Raw genomic sequence first — 25,279 nt, forward strand, 5'->3', positions numbered from 1 at the left:
TTCAAGGGCGCCGCTGCGCCGCCATACCGCGCCACCCTTGGTGCTTTAAATCTTTAATTTACCTCAGTTCCAGCAGCCGCATCATTTGAAAGCCCTGCCCCGTCTCTAGCCTTCCCTCCCTTCGTGAGTTCGTTCCGCAGTCCCACCTTCTGACGTCATTTCCTCGAGGGCGGGACTGCAGAACGAACTCACGAAGGGAAGGAAGGCTAGAGACGGGGCAGGGCTTTCAAATGACGCGGCTGCTGGAACGGAGGTAAATTAAAGATTTAAAGCACCAAGGGCGGCGGGGGATGGGGGGCGAAGGAGAATCGCTGGACAGGGGCAGGGTGGGAGAAGAGAGAAAGGAGATGCTGGGGGGGGGGGGGGGGGGGGGGCGTGGGTGCCGGAGGGGGGCACGCGGGCGCCAACTCATAGTCTGCAGGGGGGCGCCAGAGACCCTAGGACCGGCCCTGATGATATCACAGTTCACTGTGGCTTCCAATGCAACCATGCAATTTTAAAATGTACAGATCCCTGTGTAATCAGCCTTTCTCCTGTGTGTATATGGAAATGGTCCTATTACGTGTTTGATCTGTGTAATCAGTCTTCTCTCCTGTTTGTCCTGTGTAACCAACCTTTCTCATGTACACCTTTTTAACCAGCTCTTTTTCTTCTTTATCTGTGTAATCAGTCCTGCAAGCCCTGTGTAATCAGTCCTGCACACATATATAATCAGTCCTTTGTTCTGTAAGTTCTGGGCAATCAATCCTTTCATATGTTTGTCCTGTATAATCAGGCCTTTCTCTTATATACCCTCTGCAATCAGTCCTTTGTCCTGTATGCCTGTGTAATCAGGCCTTTCTACTGTATACTCTGTGTAACCAGCCCTTCCTCCCTTCTTCTCTCTAGGGCTCCAGTGGTGATGAGCGGGAGATGGCCAAGGAGTTGGCTGGGCTGTTGTCTAGTGGTGCTGAGGATACTCTGGCGGAGGGGCAGGAGTCTGCAGAATTCTGGGAGATGCTGGGAGGCAAAGCCGCTTACGCCAATGATAAAAGGTATCACCACCTAGCAGCTGGTCCCCAAAACAGAATCCTGCCAGTACTGTATCTACCGCCATATTTATGTCTCTTCCCTTCTTTGTAGGATGGCAGTTAGATCATTTTCCTTCCTTTTGTCAAGCTCCCAGTTCTAACTGGAATTTAATCCAGCACTTTCTACCTATTGGAATCTTACATGAATAGTACAGACAGGCTATTACCCCTGGAGGTTTTTGACTGCTTGGTGGAAGTGGGCAGAAAGGTGGTATTGTCCGACAGTCGAATAATGACAACCTCAACAGTTAAGACTTTATTTAACATCCATCTAAACAAAATAGAGACTTGTCCCCCTTTAGAGAGAGGTTTTAGGCTCACATCTCACCCATGGCTTCAGGACTCATTGGGAATTATAGAAACTCTTTGGGATCAAAGCCTACTGGTTGGAGTAAAATCTATTCAGAAGTTGTTTTTTTTTTTGGGGGGGGGGGGGGGGATTATCAATATGGGCTACTGTTAAGACAGGTTATTTTATTGTTAATCCAGGTTATTAGTAACTAGGTCTCACTGCATAAAATGGGACCTGTGCCAAAATAGCATGAGTTAGTGAAAAAATAACCAGTCAATTCTAGCCCACATTGATAACTCAACCCCCACCCCACCCCCTCCACACACACACCTGTTTTCTTGCCGAAAACAATTGTGGAGAAGCTGAACAACCTGTCAACCTGCCCATCTAACAATCATCCCATCGTTCTCCTTCCTCAAAGCTGCTTGAACATGCTGTTCACTGCTCATGTTTTCACTTTCTTTCACCTCAAGCTTTTCTTAATCCACTACAATCCGGATTTCACCATCTACATTTAACTGAAACAGCCCTTGCTAAAAGGCTCCAGTGACCTGTTTCTGGCCAGATCATAAGGACATAAGAATAGCCATACTGGGTCAGACCAATGACCCATCTGGCCCAGTATCCTGCTTCCAACAGTGGCCAATCCAGGTCACAAGTACCTGGCAGAAACCCAATTAGTAGCAACATTCCATTCTACCAATCCTGGGTCAAGCAGTGGCTTCCCCCATGTTCATCTCAATAATAGACTATGGACTTTTCCTCCAGGAACTTGTCCAAACTTTTTAAAACCCAGATGCACTAACCGCTGTTACCACATCCTCCGGCAGCAAGTTCCAGAGCTAAACTATACTTTGAGTGAAAAAATATTTCCTCCTATTTGTTTTAAAAGTATTTCCATGTGATTTCATTGGGTGTCCCCTGGTCTTTTTAATTTTTGAAAGAGTGAAAAATTGATTCACTTCTACCTGTTCTACACAGGATTTTATAGACCTCAATCATATCTCCCCTCAGCCATCTCTTTTCCAAGCTGACAAGCCCTAACCTATGTAACCTTTCTTCATATCGGAGGAGTTCCATCCCTTTTATCATTTTGGTCACTCTTCTTTGAACCTTTTCTTATTCCACTATATCCTTTTTGAGATATGATGACCAGAATTGAACACAATACTCAAGGTGAGGTCGCACCATGGAACGATACAGAGGCATTATAATATTCTTGCTCTTATTTTGCATCCCTTTCCTAATATTTCCTAGCATCCTGTTTGCTTTTTTGGCTGCTGTTGCACACTGGGTAGATTTCAATGTATTGTCTACAATGACATCTAAGATCTTTTTCTTGCTTGCTAACTCCTAAGGTGGACCCTAGCATCAGGTAACTATGATTCGAATTATTCTTCCAATATGCATCACTTTGTATTTGTCCACATTAAATTTCATCTGCTATTTGGATGCCCAGTCTTCCAGTTTCCTAAAGTCTTTCTGCAATTTTTCACAATCCGTATGTATTTTGACAGCTCTAAATAGTTTTGTGTCATCTAGAAATTTAACCACCTCACTTGTCATTCTGTTTTCCAGATCATTTATAAATATGTTAAAAAGCACCGGTCCCAGTACAGATCGTGTGGCACTCCATTATTCACCCTTCTCTATTTATTTGTTACATTTGTATCCCACATTTTCCCACCTATTTGCAGGCTCAATGTGGCTTACAAAGTACCGTAGAGGTATTCGCCAGTCCGGTAAAGAAACAAATACAGGTGGTATTATGGTTAAGTAAGGAACATATGTTTCAGTTACAATTGGAATCAAGGAGAGGAAAGATTATTTAGTGTCCAGTACAAGCTTTGGTTATGTTGTGTTGCAGAGTGCAGGCATTTATGTTGGGTCGGCAGGGTATGCCTTTTTGAACAGGTAGGTCTTTAATGATTTCCTGAAGTTTAGGTGATCATAGTTGTCTTCACAACTTTTGGCAGTGCGTTCCATAATTGTGTGCTTGTATTGGAGAAGCTGGACGCATAGGTTGTTTTGTATTTAATTTTTTTGCAGTTTGGATAGTGGAGGTTTAGGTATGTTTGAGATTATCTGGTAATGTTTCTGAGTGGTAGGTCTATAAGATCTGTCATGTATCCTGGGACTTGGCCATAGATAATTTTGTGGACCAGGGTACAGATTTTGAAAGTAATACGTTCTTTGATTGGCAGCCAATGCAGTTTTTCCACGGAGAGGCTTTGCACTATCGAATCGCGATTTGCCAAATATTAGTCTGGCTGCTGAATTCTGAGCGGTCTGGAGTTTCTTTGTAAGTTGTTCTTTGCATCCAGCGTAAATTCCGTTGCAGTAGTCTGCGTGACTTAGCACCATTGATTGTATTAGGTTACAAATATTTCACTCAGGAAGAAAGGTTTTAAGCGTTTAAGTTTCCACATTGAGTGGAACATTTTCTTTGTTGTAGAGTTCACTTGGCTCTCGAGAGTGAGGTTGCGGTTGATTGTCACGCCGAGTATTTTCAGGCTGTTTGAAATAGGAAGGGATAATTAAGATTGTTGATTGAGAAGAATGGCCATTTAAACCTACCCTCTGTTTTCTGACCAATAACCAATCCCTAATCCACAGAAGGATATTGCCTCCTATTCCATAACTCAGGAGTCTCTCATGAGGAACTTTGTCAAAGGCTTTCTGAAAATCTAGATACACTACATCACCCGGCCCACCTTTATCCATATATCCATTTATGCTTTCAAAGAAATAAAGCAGATTGGTGAGGCTAGACTTCCCTTGCCTGAATCCATGCTGAATCTGTCCCATTAAACAATGTTTGTCTATGTGTTCTCAGAAAAGGGTGAGAAGTTGACCACAGACACCAAGGACTGGAAAAAATGGACTTAAAAACAAAAAAAAATGTTTATTTAAAAAAAGTTTGGCAAACGCTAAAACTAACCTTCAGCATCACATTTTTTTCTACAAAAGGTCTTTTTCAAGACTGTCATCCAACTCACAATATTAAGGGCCTGAATGTTACCTTATGTGTACAGATTATTCTGTACTTTACCACATCAGGGCATTGGATCCATGCAGACTCCTGATGCAGGCCTAGCGGCTGAAACACAATGTTTGTGTCGAGTCCTTTTTTAAATAAACGTTTTTTTGTTTTTAAGTCCATTTTTTGGTGTCCGTGGTCAACTTCCCACCCTTTTCTGTTTACACATTTTGTGGTTTCTTGTGGGATGTTTGAGTTCTCTGCCTTGGCGGAGTCTCTTGGACACTTGTCTATGTGTTCTGTAATTTTATTCTTTATAATAGTTTCCACTATTTTGCCCAGCACTGAAGTCAGATGTATCGGTTGTAATTTCCTGGATCACCCCTGGGACCCTTTTAAAAAATCAGTGTTACATTGGCCACCCTTCAATCTTCAGGTACTACGGATGATTTTAATGACAGGCTACAGATCACTAACAACAGATCAGCAATTTCATGTTTGAGTTCTTTTAATACCCTGGGGTGTATGCCATCCAGTCTAGGTGATTTATCACTCTTTAACTTGTCAGTTTGGCTTAGTACGTCTCTAGGTTCACTGAGAGTTTTTTCAGTTCCTCCACATCGTCACCCTTGAAAACCATTTCCGGTAAAAGTAGATCTCTTATATCTTCTTCTGTAACAAAGAGTTCATTCAATCTCTCCACTATGGCCTTGTCCTCCCTGAGTGCCCCTTTTGCTCCTCCATGATCTAATGATCCCATAGATTCCCTCGAAGCTTTATGCTTCTGATGTACTTGAAAAAGGTGTTACTATGAGTTTTTCTCTCCACAGCAAGTTTTTCTTCATATTCTCTTTTAGCCTTCTTTATCAATGCTTTGCATCTAGTTTAACACTGCTTATGTTGCTTATTTTCTTCATTTGGATTCTTTTTCCATTCTTTGAAGGATGCTCTTTTGACTCTAATTACAAAATTACAAAACCAAAAACTTGATACTGCTAATCAGGACTGCTAGCACACTTCATAAATCTAATTTTTTATTTATTATTTTAAGAACTTTTTTTTATCAAGAGAGCCCTCAGATCATACCACCACTTTAGAGGCAATATCATTTATTTTTTGCCTGGTGGGCTAGCACTTCATTCATAGGGCTTTTTCTTGTGTGTGTATATATATGTGCTATAAAAACAGTCCAAAGTGCAAAACCACTCGTAAACCAGTGCTCATATAAAACATAAACTTATCTTTTTGTCGATACTCTTTTTTTCTTTTACTTGTTATGATGAAGCTCCCTAGTTGCATTCCTTTTACAAACTCGTTAACGTTAATGCATTAAATTTCCCCTAGTCACACCCGACACTGCGGGTTTCAATGCTTTCTTCAGGGACTCGGGTTAAATATCATGCCACCATCTTTTGAAGGACTTCAACATCATAGATCTTTGACTCTAATAGCTTCTTTTACTTCACCTTTTAACCATACTGGCTGTTGTTTGCTCTTCTTTCCACCTTTGTTAATACGTGGAATACATCTGCTCTGGTCTGGGCTTCCATGATGGTATTTTTAAACAACCTCCATGCACGATTTATAGTCCTAACCTTTGCAGCTGACCCTTCCAGCTTCTTTTTAACCATTTTCCTCTGTTCAGTCCTCATCCTTCTCAGTCTATCTGCTGCTTTTGACACTGTTGATCATCATCTAATTTTTGATATGATATCCTCACTTGGATTTCGGGGCTCTGTTCTGTTTGGTTTTCTTCTTCTCTCTCTCATAGCACTTTTAGTGTATGCTCTGGTGGATCCTCCTCCACTGCTATCCTATCAGTCAGTGCACCTCAGAGCTCTATCTTGGGACCTCTCTTCTTCTCTCTCTATACTTATTTCCTTGGTTCTCTGATCTCCTCCCATGGTTTTCAGTATCATCTTTACGCTGATGACTCCCAGATCTACCTCTCCACACCAGAAATTTCAGCAGAAATCCAGGCCCAAGTCTCAGCCTGCTTGCAGCCTTATCTTTCCCCTTAAACCCATCTCTCCTCTTCCCTCATTCTCTGTCTCATCAACTCATAACCTTAAGGTCATCTTTGACTCTTCTCCCTCTTTCTCTGCACAAATTCAATAGACTGCTAAAACCTGCCATTCCTTTCTCTATAACATCATCAAAATTCACCCCTTCCTTTCAGAGCCTACTACCAAAACCCTTATCCATACACTCATCATCTCACACTCTGATTACTGCAAATTGCTCCTCACAGGTCTCCCACTAAACCATCTCTTTCCCCTTCAATCTGTTCAAAATTCTGCTGCATAACTCTTCCACCGGTACCACAAAACCCCTTTCCTCAAGTCACTTCATTGGCTCCTTATCAGTTTCTGTATACAGTTCAGACTCTTCTTACTGATGTACAAGTGCATTCATTCTGCAGCTCCTTACTATCTCTCTTCTCTTATCTCTCCCTACATCCCTCCCCCCCCCCCAGGAATGCCATTCATCTGGTAAATCACTCTTATCTGTAACTCTTTCCTCCAGCACCAATTCCAGACTTGTTCCTTCCATCTTGCTGCGAGTGGTACATCTGGAATAGACTTCCTGAGTCAGTACATCTTGCTCCCTCTCTGGCCCTATTCAAATCTAGATTAAAAGTCTACCTTTCCCATAATAAATATGAGTAACTGCCTAATCACTAATTTGTCCTGTTTGTTTGTCTTGAATAGACTGTAAGCTCTGTTGAGCAGGGACTGTCTCTTAACATGTTTTGTGTATTGCATGTCTAGTGGCACAAATAGTAGTAGTGGTAGTAGTCAGTGATTGTGGAATCTGGAACTACATCTCCCTGCATGCACTGCAGCAAAACCAGAACTGGCTCAGGCAGCCTAAGTAACCTGCTCTAAGTTGTAAGTCCCTCCAGTAACTTTTTCATTCCCCTCACCTCTCTCGCAGACTACAGCAGGAAGTACCCGACTTCAACCCTCGCCTTTTTGAGTGCTCTAATAAGACAGGCCGCTTCCTAGTGAGTGAGGTGACCGATTTCATCCAGGATGACCTTAGCGAGAGCGACGTCATGCTGCTGGACACCTGGGACCAGGTGAGCTGCCACAGAGTGTCATGCAGAGCGAGTATCTTCACAGGGAGTGGGGGGCAGCTGTGATATAAATGAGAATACCAGCTTAAAAACCTTCTGTGGTCAATGTAGAGATTTTAAAATAAAGGTTCATAGTGGTTCTCTAGCAGCCTGTAATGAGGCTCGCCTAGAGTTTTGGAATGGAGGGAAGATCAGGGCTTGGAGTGAACACCCACCATGCAATATTCACCTAGTATTATTTTAAATATTTATATGATGCCATCAATATACAGAGCACTGTACAAACCAATGACTTGCCGCGAGATCACACAGAGAAGCAGCTGAGGCAATGGGAGATGTACTAAAAAGCATAGGTGGCAATTTTATAAATTGGTATCAAGATTTAGGTGCCCCATTGCCATGTTGGCATTAGTGTGCATGAAGTTAGGTGCCAACAGTCACACCAACTCAATTGAAGGTAACTTGTAGTATTCTATGAGTTACACACGTTATCTTAGAAACACACCCATGACCTGCCCCTGTTACACCCTTACCCCCCCCCCCCCCCCCCCCCCCCCCACTCACTTCTGTACTAAGGGGTAGATTTTGTATAGGACACCCACATTTAGGCACTGAGAAGGGCACTAAATGGCTATTCTATAAAAAGGATGCATGTACTTTCTGTTACAGAATAGCGACTACGTCTGTATTTAGGTGCCCCACTTATGCCAGTTCAAAGGCTGGAGTAAACGCAGGTGCCTAATGCACCCATAAATGCAGGTGTTCTGTAACCTATATGTGCATGTTCTGGGCACGTCACTGCCCCCTTTGAAGAGGCAAGTCCTAGAATTTATGTACCCTGGTTATAGAATAGCAACTAAGGGCAGCTGCACTTGCCAATTAGCACCAATTAACTCCAAATATTGACATTAATTGCCGTTAAGTCCAATTCCATGTCGTCCTGCAGATCAATCCAGAGACATGTAGTTATGCCCAATACCAGCAGGTAGAGAAGAGAGAACACCACAGCTCTGTCATATAGCCTGCGGTATAGCAGCCTCACTCTCAGTATTCTCTCTATCTCAGCAGGTGGATGGAGATTCCTGTGCAGCTCTTTGGTGCTGGCTCCTGGCCTGTCCTGCAGGCTTAGTTGAGCTTGCAGGTTAAACAGTGTCTGTTTTGGGCTGTGGGGTACACCTGGTAATGCCAAGTCCCTCCCCCCCCCCCCCCCCCCCCCCCCCCCCCACACACACACACTTTGTTCTGAAGTTATTTTCAAAGTTTCTTTCCTGCCTGGGGTTCTTAAGGGTGCTATTTCATCTAGTACGCTTCTGCATCTTTCATCCTGTTAGAGGTAGAAGAGTTCCTTGGTCTCCTTTTTGTCAATACTGTTCTGTTAGTGAAAATATTGAGAGTGAAGCTGCTATACAGGGGGCTATATGGCAGAGCTCTGGCATTCTGTCTGTCTCCACCTTCTGATAGATGGGCATAACCAAATGTCTCTCGATTGATCTGCTGGGACAAATGGAAAGAAAATTATCAGGTAAGAACTAATTTTTCCTTAACAGCCAATTATTATATTAATTTGTGCACACAACTGACCTTATTCTATAACGTGAGTGCAAATTTGGGTACTAAGAGTCAATTTGCATAGTCTTTTTTAATAGAATCTGGGGCTAAGCAATTTTGGTATGCTATATAATAATTCTCACCTCCAACGTTCTGAGGCTGCCTGGAACCGTGGTTTCCTGCCAGAGCTGCTCAGGAAAGTAGAGTAGATAAAAGTGATGTCATTCCTGAAGTGCCACTGATTGGCTGCTATGACATGCTGCAGAACGTTCAATAGACAGGAGTGGAAGTGAACAAAGCAAGTCTATGGTAAGCAAGGAAGCCCATTGGTTAATCTCTGATTCCACTCCCCAAAGCAGCCATCATTCCTATACACTCAAAAAAAAAAAGGAAACCTAAGAGCTGCTTCTCATTGCCGTTTTTACAGCTTTTTCCACTGGACAAAAGGAGGGGGGAGACACACAGACCCTGCAAGGGGGAGGGGGGACCCTGCAACTGGGAAAAAGGGAGGGGGAGGGGGGACCCTGCAACTGGAAAAAAAGGAGGAAGGGATGGAGGGGGGGGGACCCTGCAACTGGGAAAAAGGGAGGATGGGAGGAGGTGGGACCCTGCAACTGGGAGGAAGGAAGGAAGGAAGGGAGAGGGGGGACACCCCTGCAAATGGGAGACATACCAGGGGGAGGGACGACCCTGGAACTGGGAGAGAGGGGGGACCCTGGCACATACTCTCATTCTCACACACACACTCGTACCCAGTCTCACTCTCTCTCTCTGTCACACACACACACACTCGCACATTCACACTCTCTCAAACATACACACTCCGAGGAAAACCTTGCTAGCGCCCGTTTCCTTTAAAACAGAAACGGGCCTTTTTTTACTAGTGTATATTATAAAATAGTGCCTACCACTTCTGCGCATAATTGCCAGTTAGTAGTGCCGATCTCACTTAAGTGCTATTGTCTATAAATTGCACACACAATTGGCACCAATTTATAGAACTGCCCTTATAGCTCTCATTTTTGTGTCTATGGAAAATCATACTTATACATTAGGCTCAAAGTCATTTGTCTAAAGGGCATAGCAGCTGTGCAGTTAGAACCAAGGGGCTTTTGTGATTCGGTTGCATTTAGATTTGCTCTACCTCTTACCCTCTACCTACGCTTGCTAATTTTTGCTCTTGTTGTTGTTATGTTTGTTAGTCACAAATCTTCCTTCTGATTATGGCTGGTGGAAGTGTTGGGGAGTCACTCTGGAGTTTTTCAGTTCTGATGTTCTGCTTTTCAGATATTTCTCTGGATTGGCACGGATGCCAATGACATTGAGAAGCAAGAGGCACTGGTGACTGCGCAGGAGTACCTCTGCACTCACCCCAGCGGTCGGGACGTTGATACCCCCATATTGATCATTAAACAGGGGTTTGAACCTCCCATTTTCACAGGCTGGTTTCTGGCTTGGGACCCCCAGAAATGGAGTGTGAGTATCATGAAAAAGTCTATGCTGTGGATGGGGGTAAATAATTACTCAGGCAAGATCCCCCTAATATTCAACCACTTTGAGTGGGGTTCATCTTTGGAAAACTATCTATATGAAATTGCACATGAATAAATAAACAAGGCGTTTGTAGAATATAATTATTATCCAACATAAGCCCGTAGTTCCTGGAGGAAAAGTCTATAAACTGGGTAGAGCTGGGAAAAGCACCTGCTTTTCCTTGGAGATTAGTAGCATGGAATCTGGCTGTTTTTTGGGATCCTACCAGGCACTTCTGACTGGATTGGCCCTTGCTGGAAACTGGACTACACAGACCTGTACTGTGACCAATATAGCAATTCTGCTGCTCTTATGTTAATAATTGAAACTCAAGAACCTTAATAAGGACAGTTGTAGAGCAGAGACCAAGATATCTCTCTATATAAAAGGCAACCCCCAACGTTCTAATGAAGCCTCCATGGAAGTTGAGGTGCCCGAGATATCCGGTGTGCTCATGAGTGTCTGCACCGCCCTCGCATCAAAACGTGATGATGTCGAGGGCAGAGCAATGACACTCGAGGGCCGAAATGGAAATGGCACAGGCACGGAGGCGCAGCAAAAAAAAAAAAAAAACCCTCCCCACACAGAGCGAACCACAAACAACATCCGACGGTCACACGGAGGCAGGCAAGCAGCTGGGAGGGACAGAGAGAGGGGGCCCCTACCATTATAGCGCTGAGAAACGGGTCTTTTTTCCTAGTGTATAAATATTGCACGTAGAGGGAACATTTTTCAATGGAAAAGAAGTTTTAGAATAAGATGTCCTACTACTACTACTATTAGCATTTATATAGCGCTACCAGACGCACGCAGTGCTGAACAATTGACATAGACAGTCCCTGCTCAAAGAGCTTACAATCTAGATAAAACAGACAGACAAGACATTAAGGGCAAGAGTGAAAGAGGTTAGACTTAGGAATAACAGAAGGGGTGGTGGACACGGGGACATTCTCAGAATTTAAGGCCTGGACTAAACACAGAGGATCTGTGTGGATGATGGGGATACAAGGGGTAGAGCCAAAGATCGAGCAGGGCCTGAAATATGGTGGCAGCGAGGGAGGATGGGCAGAGGACTGGAAGAAGCAAGATGTCTGTATCTTCTTGTCAAGATGCTTCATTTCTCTGTTTTCTATATTCTCCTCTACTTTTGGGGGGGGGGGAGGGGGGAGGGGTTAGAAAGAGAGCCTGGCTGGATGTGCTTTTCCTTACCTGGCCGCCTCTTCTGCTCCTCCATGAATGCACTCACCCTTGTTCTCTGCACCTTTTCTAGCTGTCCAACAGCTGGCAGGCACTGCAGATGTTTTGTTTTTTTAACAATGCCTTTATGTAACAACTCAGAGGTTGAGTGAGCCCTATTCAGTCATTTTCTGTGTATGTTGCCATCTGTCCAATCTATACAAGAGCAATTCCTCTACGTTCTCAGTTCAGCCTGTCCTTCCATTCTTCCATGGAAATGCACTGAGAATAGAATGAAGGAATATAGGATCTTTGGGCCATGTTAGGCAAAATGATGAGAATAACCAATCAGGGGTATTTTCGAAAGAGAAGGGCACCCATCTTCTGACACAAATCAGGAGATGGGCGTCCTTCTCTCAGGGTCGCCCAAATCGGCATAATTGAAAGCTGATTTTGGGCATCCTCAACTGCAGTCCATCGCGGGGACGACCAAAGTTCACGGGGGCATGTCAAAGGCGTAGCAAAGGCGGGACTGGGCGTGCTTAAGAGATGAGTGTCCTCGGCCAATAATGGAAAAAAGGGTGTCCCTGACAAGCATTTGGTCAACTTTACTTGGTCCATTTTTTTTCATGAACAAGCCTCACAAAGGTGCCCATACTGACCAGATGACCTCCCCTTACTCCCCCAGTGGTCACCAACCCCCTCCCACCCTAAAACAATTTTTTTAAAATTTTTTCCAGCCTCAAATGTCATACCCAGCTCCATGATAGCAGTATGCAGGTCCCTGGAGCAGTTTTAGTGGGTGGGTGCAGTGCAGTGCAGTGCACTTCAGGCAGGCAGACCCAGGCCCATCCCCCCCTACCTGTTACACTTGTTGTGGTGAATGTGAGCCCTTCAAAACCCACCCGAAACCCACTGTACGCACATGTAGGTGCCCATGTTCACACCTTAGGGTTATAGTAGTGGTGTACAGTTGTGGGGAGTGGGGTTTGGGGGGCTCAGCACCGAAGGTAAGGGAGGTATGCACCTAGGAGCAATTTGGTCGTTTTTGAGATGGGCGTCCTCTGTTTCCATTATCGCCGAAAACCAGGGGCGACCATCTCTAAGGTCGATCTAAATGTTGAGATTTGGGCGTCCCCAACCGTATTATCGAAATGAAAGCTGGACGCCCATCTTGTTTCGATAATAGCGGTTTCCCCGCCCCTTCGCCGGGACGTCCTTAGAGATGGTCGTCCCCATTCGATTATGCCCCTCAATGTGGTCAATTTTTAAAATGGCTTATCCAGGTATCAGCACTTGTTACTTGGTCAAATCCTGCTGAGACAGATATTCGGTGGTACTATGTGGATAGTGCTGCTGAATAACTTTACAGACCACTACACAAAAATCAAAAAGTTTTTGCTCAAAAGGCCGAGATACAGTTTCCTATCCATAACTTTAATCCATAATTAAAGAAAAGAAGCCTCAAACATCCGAAGAAAGCTCACAATGGCTAATTACAAAAACCTCGGTGGGGTTTCTATCACTGGCTTCAACGCTTCAGTAAAAACAACAGTGGAAAAACTCAAAGGAGAAAAAGGCCACAGCTGAAAAAATACTGATAGTGCTACACCTACTAAATAACAGCTGAAATTCTCTATAATCAGCCTTTGTATTGTAAATCCAATGCAATATAAGGAAACGTCCCCAGATAAAAAATATTTTGTTAAGGAGGAAGCACAAACAAAAGTACACTGCCAATACAATTTGGTATCCCAACAGCACCCCGCTCGCTGGAACTTGTCCACTTGCTTGACACCCTGAATCCAGACATCCAGTCTGTCCTCAACAAAGGGTCCCCTTGTTTCACAAAAGCTGCTTCAGGAGGGGGGAACAACTAACTAGCAAGTATCTTTACAGACCTCCATGGCATTATCCAAATAGTGCTAATGAAGAGCCGGGCCAGAGACCAGAGGTAGTCAGGTAGCAGTGATTTTCAGTGCCACAACCCAGACAATTTAGGACAGCAAAACAGCTGCCCTAGGGGCCTGAAAGTGCTAGTCGCTCACCGCAGTATCCAGGTATTTCATGGCAGCCACTATCTGGATACTGCCACTGAATATCCAGATTTTGTTTATAAAAAATGCTGACTGCCGCAGTCTCACGATTAGGGGGAATATGACTCACTATCGGGGAGAAAATCTTTCAGCACATAATCTCTGCTAATATGAGGGGCTCAGCTATCTTCTATCCAATCTCTTCACTTGTGTGCTTTTTTTCCATATTTCTATTTTGGGTTTGTTGTATTTCAAATCAAATATGGGTCCCAGGTGAACTAAAAAGTGTTATCATTCATTTTAACTTCCCATTGACAGTAATCGGAAGTTAAAAATTCAACACGGGATCCCCAAGAGGAGAACCCATGGGTCTCAGGGCATCTCTGGCTAGGGCTAGGGCCTCCTGAGTGGCCAATAACTTACCTAGTGCTGGTGAAGTGTCCTTGCTCTGCTGGTACTCTGGAAATGGTGGAAGCGCTGATATCATTAGGCACAATTGGCACACTACCAGAGATTAATTAATACTTTGTTAGGAGCAAATCAGTTATTTGGTCCACTGGAGGAGGGGTGGCAGTTGATATGGAGACCCTCTGTTCGCTGAGAGTTCAAGCCAAGGGTGCCCCAATCTGTATGGATTCCCTAGCTTGAGGATTCAGTGCTGAGTTTTTAACTGCCCCTTGGTTCCATTGAAGTTGACAGGGACATAAACCTCTTCTCCTTACCTGCAACTTTCTGGCAGACAGCAGCAGCAGCCCAAGTCAGCAAGCATGGCATGAACACCTCATGGCGCCCTGGTTCAGGGTGCTTAGGCCAGGAGTCCTCTGGCCTGGGCATCATAGAGCACTCATGATCCTCTACTGCTACTACTACGAGCCAGCACATTTCATAAAAACTGGAAGGGAAACCCCATTATTAGATCACACCCCTAGTGACTTCTAAAAAAACAAATGACATGAATGAACCAATGACATATAATCTGATCCCAAACCAAACCATAATGAGATTTTTATTTGCCTGACTTTTAAATTGTTTTTGGCTTTCTCACTGTAACCCTCTTCCCTCGACACAGGGAGGAAAAAGCTACGAGCAGCTGAAGAAAGAACTTGGAGATACCACAGCCATCGTCAAGATCACATCGGTAAGGGGGCTCTTTCCTTCTCTGGGGGGTGAGACATCTTATATGACAGCTATTGAGAACACCCTTTATATAGCTACAGCTAACCTTTTCCAGTTTTAACTTGCCGCTGAACATGTAAAGAGCCCTGAGTTGTATCCCTGCAGGTACAGTTTTTTTTTTTTTTAGAAATTCAGGCTATTTAAGGAACTGATACACTAAAGCAGGGCTTCTCAAGCTGGTACAGAGTATGCCCTAGCCGGTCTGTTTTTCAGGATACCCACAAGTATTGACTCAACTGTATGCAAATCTCTCTCATGGGAAGTTAAAAAGTCAACATGGGACACCCAGGTTTCTTTTGGCTATAGACTGTGTCATGGAAAACACACTGAAAAGACCAAATGTTGGCATTCAGTGAAATGATCAGAACCAGCTCATGGACATGGACTTTGTTGATTATATAGTACTGCCAGGGGCGTATCTGCGTGGGGCCACAGGGGCCTGGGCCCCCGCAGATTTTGCCCCAGACCCCCCTACCGCCGTTAACCCTCCCTCCCTCGTCTACCGCCATCACCTACCCCGAGGTCCGCTTCCTCCGGCTTTTTAAAATATTGCTTCAGCTGGCGGTGCTGCGACGTCAGACTCCATCCAACTGGAACTAAAGATGCATGCAGCTTTCACGGCGCGCTGCACGACGAGGATGAAAAAGTTAAAGATCGCGGCTGGGCTGGCGGGGGGTTGGGGTCCCCTGCCAGCTGAAGCAATATTTTAAAAAGCCGGAGGAAGCGGACCTCGGGGTAGGTGACGGTGGTAGGCGGGGGAGGGAGAGTGGTAACGGCGGTAGGGGGCGGCTGACGGCGGTAGGGGGGCTATAATGTGCCCCCTCACTCTAGCCCCTGCCCCCTCTACCGCCGAACCTCAGATACGCCCCTGAGTACTGCTAGGCGAACTAAGAGAGAGCCTGCAGGAATTGACCACCACCTTGGAGAAGACTGCTGGAAAGACTGGACTGAGAATCAGTGATGAAAAGATTGAACTTGTGCAGGACGGTGAAGCCTGTACACAAATTATTTATTTATTATTAGGATTAACCAACAACCTGCTGTGTGGACAACTTCACCTGTCTTGGCAGCCTTATATCCAGTGATGGTAATAATGGAAAGGATGTCAATTATAGGCTTGGCAAGGCAGTATTTCAGCAGATGCACTGAATATGGGCAACAGCAATGACCAATATGATGAAAATTAAGCCCTATAAATCTACTGTCCTGCCAATCTATCCTGTGAAACATGGAAACTTATCACAAAGACAGCACAAAAATCAAACATATCCCATTAGCAGTGCCTGCAAAGAATTCTTGGTGTCCCCCTATTATGACCATATCACCAAGGAGGAGATCCTGAGAAGTGGCTCATGGAGGCTCCAAGATACTGTCTCTGAGTGAAACACTGTATCTGAGTGAAGGATCCTGCTGGCTGGACATATTCTACAACTGCATAATTATCAACATCCCAATGTCATAATGCGATGGACATGAACAGGCAGGAAGAGAAAGAGAGAGCAACTGAAAAAGACCTGCCGCAGCACATTCAAAGAGGATCGTCAGTACCTTGCTACCAACTGGGAAGAGATGGAGACTGTTGCTGCCAACTGAACATACTGAAGAACACTTGCTACCCAATATGAACAGATGCACAGGCAGATCTAGGTCTAAGTAAGTCTGAAAACTAGACTAGCTGGGTGTATCCCAGTGATTGTGTTGAGAATCCCTGCTTTAAGGACAGCTCCTGGACAATTTGCAGCAGTGACTAGAAGTTGACCCATAATTCCCAGCGACTTGGAAACTATACCTCCTGAGATCCTTTCCAACTTTTCTTTCTAGGACACTATGGTACTCATTTTCAAAGCACTTAGACACACAAAGTACCATAGGTTACTATAAGATTTTGTGTGCCCCATATTAACCTATGTAGGGGAAAGGGAATGAGATTTGATATACCGCCTTTCTGTAGTTTTTGCAGCTACATTTAAAGCAGTTTACATATTATATACAGGTACTTTTTTTTTTTTTTGTATCTGGGGCAGTGGAGGGTTAAGTGACTTGCCCAGAATCACAAGGAGCTGCAGTGGGAATCAAACTCAGTTTCCCAGGATCAAGGACTGCTGTACTAACCACTGTTACTCCTTCACTCTGTAACTTTAAGTCTATGTGCTTTGAAAATGAGCCTCCACATGTCTGTTGAAAACATGCATCTCACAGGTAATCGTTAGAATAGGCTGAGTCATCTGATTTCTTTCTGGTGTTCAAAATTGAACACATCAGTTGCATACTGGTGACTCAAGTGACTGGAATATCTCTTGCATGGAAATCATGGAGCATTTAATTTCTGTTTAGGATCTGAATAACACCACACTGTCCCCAAGCATGACTTCCCAGAGCAGCAAAAGCCATCAGTATCACCCTCTAGAGGTCCTTGTGAGAAAACAGAAACATGAACTGCCTGAGGATGTCGATCCAGCCAAGAAAGAGGTGAGCTGCAGTTGTCTTTTCGCCTCATTAATGAGCCTTTATAAACAAAAAGTTCACAGCTGAAAATGATTGCTTTCGCCCTTGCTTGTGCAGATTATGAAAGAGGTTATTTTTTTGGTTTGTTGTTTTTTTTTTTTTTAATCTTTAAGAACCACAGATTTCTGGAATCAACAGTGGAAATTAATTCTCCTTTGGGTCTGGCTTAGGGAAGATAAAATAACTAAGAATAACTAAATATGAACTCTTTGTCCAGTCTTTGAGGAGAATGTTGGAATCATACCCACACCAGAAAACTTCTTTCATGATGATGACTTGGAATAACTACAACAAATCACTGTAAATCTAGATTTAATAGAGCAAATTAACAAACTAAATTAATTAAATCACCAGTACTGAAGGTATTCATTCAAGTTCTGAAAGAGTTCAAACATGAAATTTCTAAACTGGTATTAGTCATCTGTAACTTATCTATCATTTAAAATAGTCAGCATAATGCCAATTTTTAAAAAAGGGCTCCAGGGATGATCCAGAAAATTACACACTAGTAAGCCCAATATTGGTTCCAGGCAAAATGGTAGAAGCTATTCCAAAACACAAAATTACTGACCATATGGATCAACATATTGTTAAAGACAGTGAGTCAGCATGGGTTTAGCAATGCAAAGTCTCGTCTTACCAATTTATTAAACTTTTTAGACAGTATAAAACAAACATATGGACAAAAGTGAGTGGGCTGATAAGGTCTATTTTGAGTTTCAGAAGGTGTTTCACAAAGGGGCTCATTTTCAAAAGAGAAAAACACCCAAAAAGTGGCATAAATCTGTATTTGGAAGTTTTTCTCACAAAAACGTCCAAATTTGTACTTTCAAAACCAATTTTTAGACATTTTTCTGTGAAGTTTATCAGATGTGCATTCAGATAACACAGGGGCATATTAAGGGTGGGATCTGGGTGTTTGTTTTTCTGCCATAATGGAACAAAACAAAAACATCCAGAGTTATAAGCCACAAAAAAGTGCCACAAAAGTTCTACACCTGTTTTTATAACAAAGCACAAAAAGATGCTCCTAAATGACCAGATGACCACTGGAAGGGGATCAGGGATGACCTCTCCTTACTCCCCCCCCAGTGGACACTAACCCCCTCCCACAATGTGATTCTGAACATTACTTACAGTAACGGAATTCAAACATGCGTGGGATAAACATAAAGGAATCCTGTTCGGAAGGAAGGGATCCTCAGGAGCTTAGTGGAGATTGGATGGCAGAGGTGGGGCTGGTGGTTGGGAGGCGGGGTTAGTGCTGGGCAGACTTATACGGTCTGTGCCCTGAAAAAGACAGATACAAATCAAGGGGCTGGTGGTTGGGAGGCGGGGCTAGTGCTGGGCAGACTTATACGGTCTGTGCCCTGAAAAAGACAGATACAAATCAAGGGGCTGGTGGTTGGGAGGCGGGGCTAGTGCTGGGCAGACTTATACGGTCTGTGCCCTGAAAAAGACAGATACAAATCAAGGTAAGGTATACACAAAAAGTAGCACATATGAGTTATCTTGTTGGGCAGACTGGATGGACCGTGCAGGTCTTTTTCTGCCATCATCTACTATGTTACTATGTTACTTACCAGCCTCAGCCTCTATGCCAACCTCAGATGTAATACTCAGGTCCAACAGAGCAGCATGCAGGTCCCTAGATTAGTCTAGTGGAGGGTGCAGTGCACTGCAGACAAGTGATCCCAGGCCCATACTTCTCCCTACCTGTTACTTTTGTGGTGGAAACTGTGAGCACTCCACAACTCACTATACCCACATATAGGTGCCCCTTCACCCATAAGGGCTATTGTAGTGGTGTACAGTTGGGGGTGGTGTGTTTTTTTTTTTTTTTTTTTTGGGGGGGGGGCTCAGCAGACAAAGTAAAGGAGCAACGGTGAGATGTGTACCTGGGAGCATTTAACTGAAGTTCAATGCAGTGCCTCCTAGGGTGCCCCACTGCTCTCCTAGGATGACTGTGTGGCCAGTCTGCTAAGAATGCTGGCTCCTACTGCATGTCAATGGCTTAATTTTGTGTGTTTTTCACTTGGACTTTTTTTTTTTTTTTTAATGGACCAAAAAGATAAACCCACTCAGAACAAAAACATCTAGCAAATAGCCATTTTCGGGGGGGGGGGGGGGGGGGGGGGGGGGGGGGGAGATGTTTTTCTGTTTTGAAAATGGCTATATTCCTCATTTGAATTTTGGCCATTTTTAGCAAAACATCCAAAGCTGCAATTAGTCATATCAAAATGCCCCTCCACGTCACTCATAAAAGGAGTAGCCTAGTGGTTAGTGCAGTGGACTTTGATCCTGGGGAACTGAGTTCAATTCCCACTGCAGCTCCTTGTGACTCTGGACAAGTCACTTAACCCTCCATTGCCCCTGGTACAAAATAAGTACCTGAATATATATGTAAATCGCTTTGAATGTAGTTGCAAAATACCACAGAAAGGCGGTATATCAAGTCCCATTTCCCTTTCAGCTAAGTCATCAGACAGGCCAAATATCCATCAGACCATGGACCTTCTAAACCTTTTCCCCTTGTAGGGAAATACTTGAAAGGTATTAATCCGCAAAAAGCTCTTTTCCGGAGATGGGAAGGCGGTAAAACGAGAGGACATGAAATGAGATTGAAGGGGTGCAGACTCAAAAAAGATGTCAGGAAGTATTTTTTCACAGAGAGGGTGGTGGATGCTTGGAATGCCCTCCCGCGGGAGGTGGTGGAGATGAAAACGGTAATGGAATTCAAACATGCGTGAGATATGCATAAAGGAATCCTGTGCAGTAGGAATGGATCCTCATAAACTTAGCCGAAATTGGGTGGCAGAGCAGGTGGGGGAAGAGAGGTTGGTGTTTGGGAGGCGAGGATAGTGGAGGGCAGACTTATACGGTCTGTGCCAGAGCCGGTGATGGGAGACGGGACTGGTGGTTGGGAGGCGGGAAATACTGCTGGGCAGACTTGTACAGTCTGTACCCTGAAAAAGGCAGGTACAAATCAAGGTAAGGTATACACATGAGTTTATCTTGTTGGGCAGACTGGATAGACCATGTAGATCTTTTTCTGCCGTTATCTACTATGTTACTATGTTGTAGGGTACAGGTTAAGAGGAATGAACTAGAAACCGCAGGATTTTATCTGTCACCTTGAGAGAGACACTTAGTCTAAAGGGAGCAAGCTCTTCTGGACAGGGTCATACCCATTTATGTTACCTTTTAACTTCACTGACAGTCCAGCTGAATAAATATTATTTCTATACAAACTATGTGCTTTCTTTATTTTCCTCTCCCTTCTAGAATTACCTTTCAGATAAAGACTTTGTTCTGGCATTTGGGATCACACGAGGAGAATTCGCTGCTCTCCCACCTGGAAACAGCTTAACCTGAAAAAAGATAAGGGGCTGTTTTAAAGTGAAATGAGGAAGAAAGCACACCCAAACTGAAGAACCAGGAATGTAATGCAATCCAGGCCAGTGCCAAGTAAGGTTCGAAGATCCGTTAGCCTCTGGGACTCTTCACTGCATCGCATGGACTGGAAACACAGGATGGGAGGAGTGGCCAAAATTAGATACCCAGCCTGGACGTGGTTTAGCTCTTGCCAAGTTCAATACATGTATTCCATATTTTACGATTTTTTTAAAATGCAAATGAATAGCAAATGTACCTTCTGTGTATGTTACATACCTTTTGCTTTAACCGATGCATGCACTCTTGTACTCTCAAGGGTATGGGGACCATATACCGCAGAACTGGCGGGGGTAATACTGTTTCTAATGGAGGCAGCAAAGTACTATTCAAAACACATTGTTAATTGTACAGGAGAAAGAAAACCTACTCTGGATTTTTGAAGCAGCATCCTATAAATTGTTTTGTCCCCATTTTATTGTAAGAGCATTATCTATACATGAAGCATCTCATAGAAGTTAAAGTGTCTTGCAGAGGTAACTTATTTATAAGCGTTAACTCCCCCCATGGAGTTTTCATTTGTATTTTATAACATTTTAAGTTACAAATTAAACATTTCTGCTCTGAAAAAGCATTCCTTGCTGCCATTCCATAGAAGCTTTGCAACAAATAGGGAGGGGGAAGGGGCAGAGTGTCAACCAACAGCATAATTAGATTGGCTAAGTGTCCCATGTTGCATCTTAAATTATCGCTGGATGCGCCGATATTGATAGTTTATAACATGAGTATCAGAACATCCCCTGCTTTCATCAGCTTGGCACTGGTTAGCCACAGACACATCTCTTGCATGAGCTATCTGGAAGGCAGAAGATGCCACCAGTCTGATTCAAGAACTGTGCTGTCAAAGGCAGCTTTTCAATTCTGACTGCTGCTTTCCTAGGCTGGTCACTAATTTCTATGTAGCTTCTACATAGCCTGGGTATGATATAGGAGTGTGGCACCTATAACATGCTACTACACCACGCTCTGCCACGACAAACCCTGCAACTGCTATCTGAACTGAATCTTAAAACTGATTAAAATCCCCCTTGCCTCCCACCAGATTAAGATTATTTTAAAAACAGATTGGATGTGCCAAAAAAGGGAAATGCAAACTTTAAATGAGAGTCATGGAGTGAGTATGTAGAGAACAATGCTCACAGATTATGCTTCCAGTGTGAGATTAGACTCAAGGGCCATGCTTGTGACCTTATACAGGCTTGTGTGTGCATATCTGCTTTACTGCAGAGTTGATCAAAGAATGAAAGGTAAAATAAGTCTTAACTCACTGTGAAGACCATGGACCTTCTAAACCTTTTCCCCCTGCTTAATAAAAACCAGACAATACCAACGTTGTCCCATGTGTGATTTTACCACAGTTTATTTTTATTTTATGGTTCTCTGCTCAACATATATGTTCAAAATATCAGATCCTAATTTTCCGCTGAGTGACGTGCAGGTTCGGCGTTGGCCATCTCCAGCTCTTCTCCACATTCAAAGCGCAGGAAATCCAGCACAGCCACGCCTCGGGGGTACAAGTATTCTCCCATGCTGATATTGGGGTCCAGCAGGAAGGGTTGGGCCAGCATCTTGGTTTCCGTGTCCCCTCCAGGCTCATCTTGCAGGGAGCCTACTGAGAGAGGTGACATGCCCACCACATGCTGCCCTAGTCTCCGGCCCAACTCTAAAATGCTGCTTCTTGAGCTCTCTTCCGATGTCTGGCAGATCACCAAGGCCCCATACCTTCCAAAGACCACAGTGGAGGAAGACGGGAGGTTGGAGGGTGTTGCCCCATGTACGTAGGAGCCGATGAAGAAGTTGGGTGGTACCGCCACCCAGGCGGCTCTCCTCAATGTCATGTTCTCTCCCAGCTTCCCTTTGAAAACAAATTTGAAAATTGCTCAATACTGCACAGCCCCACTGAAACCCTGTTCTCCCCTCTTAAATTCTGGCCCCTCAGGGGGTCTCTAGCTGTGAGAAGAGAATCCATACTGAAAAAAAAAAAGAACATTCTCTCTTTAAATAATGGCTTCATTTGATTCTGCACAAGGGCATCAAGAGAGGGAGAGGGTGGGGTAAGGGGAATTCCTACTGTACCCTTAGCTTTAAATTAGGAAGTAAGAACTAAAGCTGTGATGACACAGGCCAAGTCCTTAGGACTGGACTCTGCCATGGAAAACAGCAACGATCCAGGCTCTTTCACCTTCTGCCCTCTCCCTGGGTGCTTCTGCTTATATAAAGAACAAGGTAATGTGGTAAAGCAGTGGCTCCCCCTGGTCGTGGAACCTCATCTGGCAGTTCTTTTTGGGGACTGTGCATGCAGTGCTACAGAGCAGGGCTAGAAGTGGTAAACAAGGAAAGGGTTTCATACACCTACCTATTGTAAGTGCCACCTGGTCACTCAGCGAGGTGCCATCGGAGCTGGTCTTTAACTGGGCGAGTTCATCTGCTCCAAGAAAACTCTACAGGACAAAGCAGTAACAAGTCAGGATATCATGCTGCGTATGCCTCTGAGACTTGCAACAGGAAACTATTCAGGAGGGTGATAGAGACAAGTGAGAAAGCACAATGCAAGTTACATACAGTTTGCAAACACACATTCACTGCTTTATAGCCTTTGCCATCAGGGGCTAAGTGGATGGTCTAGTTAGAGGCCAGTGTGCTATGTTACTGACTGGGTTCAGTCCCTGATGCAGGGTAATGGGTAGGAAAGGAGATGCATTAACACTCAGAGCTCACAGGAGAGAACCATTGCTCTTAGAGTGACACCTGGTGGTCAGCCACAGCATAACTTTCTCTGCTATCTCTTGGTGCATGAAAGTTACTAGAGCAGTGCTTCCCAATCTTTTTGTGGCTGTGACTCCATGATTGTGGACAAATAAAACTGTGTGACTCCCCCGAGATGCAAAATAATGATGCACCTATGGAGAGCCTATCTAGGTCGTGACCCCAAAAGCAGGTTTTGTGACCCCATTTGGGAAGCTCTGTACAACAGTTTATTTATTTATGTTACATTTTTATCCCACATTTTTTTTTTTTTTTGCAGGCTCAATGTCTCAGTGGTACTCAGTCTTCGAGACACACCCAGCCATTGGCTTTTCAGGATACCCACATTCAATCTGCCTACAATATAGAGGTAATATCTGCAAATCTCTCTCATGCATGTGGATATCCTGAAAACCCTACTGCCTGGGTGTGTTCCAAAAACTGGGTTGAGAACCACTGGCTTACCCCGATGAAGCAGCAAACAACAGAGATGGAACAAGGGAAGCAGATGGCCATGCAAAGCAAGGATTTAATAGAGAGGAATAAGAAATACAGAAGGGATTTCTTTGCTCAACTGATCACGATTGGTCCCCAGAGATCTCCATTTCTGTTACCACCACCACAATTACACAGCTTTTGGAGACTACGACATAAAACCTGGATTCCATCCCTGGCTTCAGTATTAAATTGCCCATAATCAAAGGATTGTAGGGGTTTAGAATCAGACTGAATGAATGAATACAGATCGTCAACTTTCTGTCACTGGACCAAAACTTTGGAACTTGCTGCCCCCTTATCTACACTCTACAAAGAGCTACAATTCCTTTTAAGAAGATATTATACAGGCAACAAATAAACACAGCCACAGTATCACCGCTGGCTTGGAACTGAACATCTAGAACTAAATGTCCCATCTCATTATTCCCCATAACCTTCAAGTCCAATGTCTTAATTTCATACCCATACTGTATTGTTAAGTTAGAAGCTGCCTGACCTGTTATACTATTATTGTGCTTTGTTGTCCTGTTAAACTTTTCTTTATTTGTTCCAGTTGTAAGCCACTGAGAATAGCAGGTTGTTCAAATTGTTAAATAAATAGATAAATCTTAATATGATACCTCCCATCAAAAGGGGAAGGGGGCTCACCATCTGTGTGTCTGCATTGCCTTTGGGATTCTGTCAGGTATTTGTGACCTGGATTAGTCACTGTTGGAAGCAGGCTACTGGGCTAGATGGACCATTGGTCTGACCCAGTAAGTAAGGCTATTCTTATGTTCTTTGGATGTGACCATCCCCAAAGGACATTGAACTGCTGCACCACATCAATCCTAGAGGTGGGCGATTCTCTTCTCAAGGTGTTTGAACTGCTGTGTGAGCTTCAGTTCCTCTTTCCCCGTCCCTTACCTTCTGGGATTTAATATCACCAAACAGAAGGAAGGAAGCTAGCCCAGCTCACCTTGATGTAAGTGGACAGAGTCTCCTGCTTGCCCTGGTAATGCATCATGGTACCCAGTGCCACCTGCTGCACCAGCTGCTGGAAGTTTGCATTTCTGGCAACAAAATCAGTCTCACAGTTTACCTGCAGGAAGGAAACACAAAATGAATAGGATGCTGTGCTCAGAGCCACAGGGTTCAGGCACACAGCTCGGTACTGGGATCAGGGCTGCTTTCAATGGGGGGGGGGGG

The 25,279-nt window shown here is 44.1% G+C and overlaps 2 protein-coding genes across 2 annotated transcripts in view; one reads left to right on the forward strand and one right to left on the reverse strand.

Moving 5' to 3' along the window:
• The window catches only part of AVIL (advillin), a 125,317-nt gene extending 103,139 nt beyond the window's left edge, over positions 1–22,178 (forward strand). Inside the window, 7 exon segments of the mRNA XM_030198300.1 lie at positions 889–1,034; positions 7,280–7,424; positions 10,257–10,445; positions 14,784–14,852; positions 17,225–17,359; positions 20,681–20,747; positions 20,750–22,178. Of these exon segments, the coding sequence (XP_030054160.1) occupies positions 889–1,034; positions 7,280–7,424; positions 10,257–10,445; positions 14,784–14,852; positions 17,225–17,359; positions 20,681–20,747; positions 20,750–20,793 (795 nt within the window). The 3' untranslated portion in view covers positions 20,794–22,178.
• Positions 22,179–22,180: 2 nt separating this feature from the next.
• TSFM (Ts translation elongation factor, mitochondrial) overlaps positions 22,181–25,279 on the reverse strand; it is a 25,222-nt gene continuing 22,123 nt past the window's right edge. The window contains exons 5-6 of the mRNA XM_030198302.1: positions 23,205–23,289; positions 22,181–22,703 (exon numbers count right to left, since the gene is read on the reverse strand). Of these exons, the coding sequence (XP_030054162.1) occupies positions 22,261–22,703; positions 23,205–23,289 (528 nt within the window). The 3' untranslated portion in view covers positions 22,181–22,260. The remainder of the gene's footprint in view (positions 22,704–23,204; positions 23,290–25,279) is intronic.

This window comes from Microcaecilia unicolor, chromosome 3 (genome assembly GCF_901765095.1).
Source record: "Microcaecilia unicolor chromosome 3, aMicUni1.1, whole genome shotgun sequence".
In the NCBI taxonomy this organism is placed as follows: Eukaryota; Metazoa; Chordata; class Amphibia; order Gymnophiona; family Siphonopidae; genus Microcaecilia; species Microcaecilia unicolor.